The 7134-nt window shown below is 45.5% G+C and overlaps 1 protein-coding gene and 1 long non-coding RNA gene across 2 annotated transcripts in view; both read right to left on the bottom strand.

Moving 5' to 3' along the window:
* gnl2 (G protein nucleolar 2) overlaps positions 1–3682 on the bottom strand; it is a 6611-nt gene extending 2929 nt beyond the window's left edge. Inside the window, 11 exon segments of the mRNA XM_019882778.1 lie at positions 35–193; positions 286–390; positions 804–932; positions 1014–1127; positions 1225–1383; positions 1519–1603; positions 1605–1732; positions 1894–2033; positions 2900–2994; positions 3080–3161; positions 3449–3682. Of these exon segments, the coding sequence (XP_019738337.1) occupies positions 35–193; positions 286–390; positions 804–932; positions 1014–1127; positions 1225–1383; positions 1519–1603; positions 1605–1732; positions 1894–2033; positions 2900–2994; positions 3080–3161; positions 3449–3512 (1260 nt within the window). The 5' untranslated portion in view covers positions 3513–3682.
* LOC109523562 (uncharacterized) lies at positions 2150–2436 on the bottom strand. Its single transcript, XR_002169794.1, has 2 exons — positions 2330–2436; positions 2150–2245 (listed from the first exon to the last, which is right to left on the bottom strand). It is a non-coding gene; the product is annotated as an uncharacterized LOC109523562 (long non-coding RNA).
* Positions 3683–7134: the final 3452 nt, after the last annotated feature.

A 7134-nucleotide genomic window follows, 5' to 3' on the forward strand; every position in this document is an offset into this window, starting at 1 on the left:
GGGGGGGGGACGACATGAAGCGCCTTCTCATAACCTTCAAAAGTTTGCCGGAGCGGAAGGCCAACTTCTCGAGGAAATCCTCGGCCGAGCTCCAAGTGGCGACGCGGTACGTCTTCTGGATGTACTCGGGCTTGGCCCGCTCCAGCACCGCCCCGATGTGCTCCTCCGGGTTCTTGATCTTCTCCACTTGAACCTTCATGAAGAGAAAGGGCGCGGGCGGGGCGCCAGCGATCCTCGTCACACACACGCTTTGACGCAAATACCGCAAATTCAAGCCCAACGTACCACTCCTTTGAGGACAATATCCGTTTCGCTGTCCTCCGAAGGGTAGACCACGCCGGGACAATCGATGAGGAAGATTCGTCTCATCAAAGTGATGTACTGCCACACCTGGAAAGGGGGGGGGGGGGCATTTTCGACATTTCTAGAGCTCTTAACAATTCGGACAACAAAATGATCAATTTGTAACAACGCCCGCAGAGAGAAAAAAAAAAGTCACAGCAAAAAAAAAAAATAAAATAAAATCACGTTTCGCGCTCAGTCAAAAGACTCAAAGAATAAAAAAATGGCGAGTTGGAAAGATGGGCAGCGGAATATTGTCCGACCTTCATTCAAATTTGTGCACAGCGCCTTTGTTTCAGCTGCGGTTGTTTTTTTTTTTTTTTTTTTCCGGGCCCTCTCAATAAGAAATCGCTCGACCATATCATCATCGACGTGATTCGTTCCTCCGTGTCCCTTGCAATTTGCTTCCTCGGCGTTTGGCTTTTTTGACCATGCCCAGGCGTTAGCGGCGGAAACGTCACCTTGGTTTCTCCGGCGAGGGGCGCCACGTTGCAGACTTTCTTGGAGCGCAGCGTGTTAATGACGGAACTCTTGCCCACGTTGGGGTAACCGATGAAGCCCACGCTGATTTGTTTCTTGTCCGTGTGGAGCTACAAGAAGACGAAGAGGGTGGGGTGGGGGTGAAAAAGTCCGTTTCCACGTGAACGGGAGCCGCTCGTTTGTGGCTTTACCTTGCCAAACTGCCGGAGGAGCTGAATGAGGGAGCCTTTACCGAACGAGTTGGTGAGGCTGGCGTGAAAAGCCAGAGTGGGGTACTCCTGGGACAACAGCGCCACCCAGCGTTTCTGATTCAAACAAAAAAAAAGGGGCAGCAAAGCTTTGGATCAAGCCGCCCCCGGAGTCGGGCGGGGAAAATGACGGCCGGCCGGCCGGCGGTCTCACAGTGACCCAGGTGGGGATGAGGTCGCACTTGTTCAGCACGAAGATCAAATGCTTCCACGACTTCTCCTTCTTGATGTAAGCCTCGATGCTCTGCGAGCGGGTGCCCATCGGATCGCGGGCGTCCAGCACTTGGATGACCACGTCGGACGAGTCGATCACCTGCGACGGCCAAAGGCGCAAAGATGAAAGGCCGACTTTCATCACAGTGGCAAAAAAATGAAACGTGTCCGCGACGATCACCGGATTGGATGAAAGTTGGGGTTGGATGCCCGGGTTGTCTGCGTGAAACAATACCTTGTAAAGTTCTCCCCAAATCCTTTTGGACTGACCCTTTTTGAAGATCTCTTCGCGGACTGCATCCCTGTTGTGTGGGGGGGGGGGTCGAAGCTTCGGCTTGCTCCAAGAGGTCCTTGACGTCGGACACCACAAGACTGGGCCTCTTGCGCTGAGCCTTGGGTCCGAACGTGGTCTCGAAAGCCTCCGTGTCTAAAATGTGCACCCTGGAGTTCTGAAAATAAGAAACAACGGAGGTGACTTACTGCGGCTATTTCCTGCCGTATGATCCGGCGAGACTGTTCGAGACTACTCATTTGGCCGGCGGATTCGAAATGAAACTGTGTCGGACCTTTGAGGGTCCGCTGAAAAACTATGCATTTGGTTTGCACTCACGTGAGCTTTGACTCGGTCGTGCAGCAGCGTCATGGGCAGTTTGCTTGGTCTCATCACGACGCGGTAAGGATCCTTCTGCACGGCGCTCATCTCTTCTTGGAACTTCTGCAGGGACGATTGCTTGATCACCCGCGTGTTTGCTGCAAGACACAAGGTTTTAAATGGCTCTCATAACGATCAGTACCATTCGATTATGTTGGCGTAAAGGGTAAATTAGTGAATGCAATTTAGATTTGAAGATCTATTTGCAAACTCACCAAACCACTTGATGTTGGGTTCGACTCGGGCCACTGTCCCGGGAGCCACGGTGGACTGGTACTGTAAGGGCTTGATGACTTTACCTCTGTTGTTACTGGAAAACCAAAAAGACAGATGAACACTTGTCAGCGCGCCGCAGCATCTTCTATTGAATTGCACAATAAAACAAATCAATTACCATCTAATTTTTTGTCTGTACATATTCAGACGCTTAATAGTGGCCCGGTCCCTCATGTTGCTGCCGCCACCTTTGGCCCGATCTGTCCAAAACACACACAAATAATTGAGTTAACGCCGCCGTCTGGAATTATCAGTTGATCAGAATAGACCCGCAACAATATAACTACACTTTATGACTTTTCAAGCGAATGATCCTTCTCACAAATGTGTGTTATTGTGGGTTTTAGTTCGCAGCGGTATACAACCACATCACCGCAAGGCTAAATTAACGTTGCAGCCATTTTTTTTTGTGTTTCTGCAAATGTGTGTTAAGAGATGACTGTGCGCGAAAGTGACGAACGCGTGTCTAGGTGTGATTCGATGACTTAAAATAAACACAGGAGCAGCTTTCATTACAGCGGCAAACAAGGTTACTGGTATAATAACTTCGATTGTTAAAACTATCAAGGGCTACATCCAAGACATTCGCCTTTAAATTAAACCCCTTATCAGTACCATTCGATTATGTTGGTGTAAAGGGTAAATTAGTGAATGCAATTTACATTTGAAGATCTATTTTCAAACTCACCAAACCACTTGATGTTGGGTTCGACTCGGGCCACTGTCCCGGGAGCCACGGTGGACTGGTACTGTAAGGGCTTGATGACTTTACCTCTGTTGTTACTGGGAACCAAAAGGCACATGAACACTTGTCAGAGCGCCGCCGCAGCGTCTTCTATTGAATTGCACAATAAAACAAATCAATTACCATCTAATTTTTTGTCTGTACATATTCAGACGCTTAATAGTGGCCCGGTCCCTCATGTTGCTGCCGCCACCTTTGGCCCGATCTGTCCAAAACACACACAAATAATTGAGTTAACGCCGCCGTCTAGAATTATCAGTTGATCAGAACAGACCCGCGTTAAAACTATCAAGGGCTACATCCAAGACATTCGCCTTTAAATTAAATCGTTTAAGTTGTCGTCTCGTAGGCTCTCTTTTTTTTTTTTTTTGCATATTTACTAGTGCTTGCAGAAACGATGCCACTTTGACCATTGTCGTCTCCACAAAGGTTTAAAATGTCAGTCGGCGAACTATAAACAAACCGTGAGGCTAACGGGGTTAGCTTACTTACCCGGGTTGCTGCTGGACGTGGAGGGATTAATAGAGCTTTTCCCCTTGAACTGAGGCTTCACCATCTTGACCGTTTATCCGGCAAAGCCGTCAACAATGTCGGAAAAAAAACAACAACAACGGCACCCAAATGAACGTGCCAATAAAGTGAACTCGTTTTTCCCCCTCCACCTCCTTAGCGCGACTCGGTGCGACACACGTGTTCGGTGACATGGGCAGGAAATACGTCATCCATGGGCGACGACAAAAATGGCCAATCAAACAGCAGTACCGGGGCGGTCAATGAACGTGTCATATTTTCATGAAAATATAAATAATAAGTTTTGTAATTGGGTAAAACGTGAATACATCAGCACAAATATTGTATTGAGCTCTATTTTTATTTAGTGATTAAAAAATTAATTATTTGGTTTCAACAAAAATAGCTCACCAGTGACTCTCCAGGAATACTGTGGAAGCGACCATTTCAAAATGTGAACACTGGCAGATATTTATAAAGTGTGGCCAATTGATAGTTAACTGTTTCTGAATTAGTGTGAGAAATAGCTCATGTGTTCAGTGTCTTCTGAGGAATGAATATCATTAATTGTAACAAATGAAGGTAGTTGGAGCAAATTCATTTAAAAAAAATGCATACTATCAAATAGAGGGCTCCGTCCTTTTAGCAATTACCACCCACAATGCACTGCCGGCGGCCATATTGGAGGGCTGTTATGAACAAGCCATACACGATTCGTAGCAAATATCTTCAAATCCAAGTCGGACTTGAATTTTTTGGTTCTCCGTAACGGCGGTGAATCCTCAAGGACTGTTTCACAATGTTTCAACAGAAACATGCCACATATGATTCACTACAGTGCAGTTAAGTGCATTCTTGCAACATTTCCAATACAATAACAAAAACATGAGTCAGTAATTTACAGCCGGTACACAATGCTTCGTGAACGATGCACTTTAACGGGCGTTTGCGGAATGAATGCCTCTTTGTGAGATAATTTACTGCAGTGTGCGGCGTTTGCTTGAGAATCATTTAAGGACATATCACAAACAAATATGACGGTCCAGATGTTTGTCAGTGTGGCGGAGATACTCGGAATCCCTCCGCAGTTGAAGCCGACGGTTGAGTTAAGCAAGGTCGGCGTGACATGAAAACGCACGCGACTGTGCGCATTTGATGGATAATAATTCAACACTCGCAGTGTCTCTGCTTTGAGTCCAAAAAAAAAAAAGTTCTTACGAAGAACGTGTTTGGTTTCCCACTGGCAAAGAGCCATCTTGCGCTATTAAGAATAATAATAATGATAATAATAATCACAATAATCCGCTGTTAGCATCCGCTAGGCAACTTAGCGTAGCATCGCTTATATTTATATGTAGTATATAACAAGCCGCCATCGCCGCTCTAGCTTGTCATTCTTCCACATTCGCCATTGTCATGATAACCCCGCCCACCTTCCCCCTGATGTAGTTGGCGCCAGGGTCTGGCCCCCAACAAATAACTGGGGCCAAGGGGGGGGGCCAGCTGAAGCACGGTGTTTCAAGCACCGGAGCTCAAGCCGATTTCGCAGGTGGAAAAAGAAACCAAAAAAGTTCTTCCTATCAATTTCTTTCGTTATATCCATTTGAAGCTGCTAATTTCTCATGATCTCAAGTGAGCAACCTTGGAAAATTCGGCATGGGCTTCAAACGATAATTCCTCCTCTTTGTATCGCTTCGGCGGGAAAAGGAACCTTTGTGGAACCAAAAGACTGACAGTCACCAAGCGTTGCGGCCAAGCTGAGTTTGCATCATCCTACTTGGCATCAAAACATTTGTGAAGTTCACAGGCGGGAAAAAAAAAACACACAACAAATTGACTTTCAGAGCCACTTTGTATCGGCATTCAAATGAGATTTCCGTGACGGCGGACACATACCGAAGTCATGAGAAGGGCTCCCCCCCCCCCCCCCCCCCCCCCCCCCCCCCAAAGCAGTGCAAAGCCAGGATCTCCTGTCTTTGTCTTTATCCCGCACCTCATTTGTACTCTGAGATACCAGCAACTGTTTCAACAATCGACCCGAGCTGAGGGATAAAAAAGATAATGTGAGGAAAGAGCTGTGAATCATGCAAATATGAGATCATGTTGATGTGAACCAAATGGCGATTAAGTAGTTGGACAGTTTTTTTTTTTTTTCTGGCACATGTGTCGGTAATTTGTAACACGCAAGGACAGTGGAAGCTCCAAAAGGCAAATTAATTCGGAATTTTAATGCGAGACGCAAATGATTTACAACACAACATTGGACACGACTGTTGGAAGAGTAAAAAAAAAAAAAAAAGTTTTTTTTTTTTTGTCGATGAATGGATTCATCGTTGCACCTCCAATCATGTTTCCGTGTGGTTACGATCGACGTGGAGCTCGTGTTAGCTGCGCTTTTTATGCATCAAAACGTGTTGCGATCGCTTTGCTCATGTTATGAACCCAATGACCAAAAACTGTTGAATGAGCACACGTGATAACTAAAAAAAGGGTAGCTTCCGATTAAAAAACATTTTTTTTTTTTTTTACAAACACCGGAAACAGGTGGGGTTTATTTAGGCCGGCACGCGACACAATGCCTTCACCCACGAGCCATTCTTGGAGCCCGATGACATCCCAAAATGGACCTTGGGTGAGCGGTTCCACTGGTTCGCGTTCACCGCTGTTCCTCTTTCTGACCACAAAATCGAAATCAATCAAGATCTCAACTCTTTCTGGTGCCGTTGTCAGTCAGTTTCTGCATCTGGCACTCGGAAGGTAACGCGGACGCGGACGATGCGAGGCCTCACGCTTCCAAAGCCTCCGCCCTTGCAACGACCACTTTATTGAGGAAAGAGAGAGATGTGTCATGAATCACAACGGCCAGGAAAACTCTTTTTGGATCCCAGCGTGGTTGTTTGGGATGATAGCACCCCCTGTTGGCCATGGCAAGTATTCACAGACTTGTACGTGTTTGTTTGGATTTTTTTTTTAGAGTCCGCCGAAAAGGAAAAATGGGCATTTTGTACTCGCGCTTGGAGAAGACAGCAAAATCAGATGATTTTTTTCCTTCCCCCTTTCTTTCTGACCTCGAGCATCTAACCCAGGGGTGTCAAACTCATTTCACATGGTGGGCCACATACGGCCTCGGTAGATGTCAAGTGGGCCGGACCATTAAAATGATACCATACTTTGCTATAAATAACCAAAACAATGTCTTTCCTTTGTTTTGGTATAAAGAAGCACAAGAACATTAGGAAAATGTTGAAATTTAATGAACATATCTTTTACAAAATATTTCATGAATCACCTTACATTTCCTATCGACAAATGTGCAATTTACTTTTATCATTCACATATATGCATTGCAACTGATCCCACTGATTGTACAAACATTAACAAGTAATTGGTATTGAAAAATATAGTAATGCACTTTAAGATTAAACGAGATTCATAAAGAAAGGAAGTTTTAAACCATTTACACGTGCATATAAAATCGAAATGTAATCTTACAAACTAAGGCGAGTGCTATTAAATGTGTAAATGTGAGAGTGCGATTGATAGCGTCTGCTGTCATGGGTCTGTCACAGTGACGGACTGAGGCTGCTGTTGTCTTCTTCTCTGATCAAAACAGTGTCCCCCTTGCGGATACTCAATGAATTGCACCTTATTAAAAATATTAATTCTGT

The sequence above is a fragment of the Hippocampus comes genome, unplaced genomic scaffold, assembly GCF_001891065.2.
Source record: "Hippocampus comes isolate QL1 unplaced genomic scaffold, H_comes_QL1_v1.1 scaffold281, whole genome shotgun sequence".
Taxonomy (NCBI): domain Eukaryota; kingdom Metazoa; phylum Chordata; class Actinopteri; order Syngnathiformes; family Syngnathidae; genus Hippocampus; species Hippocampus comes.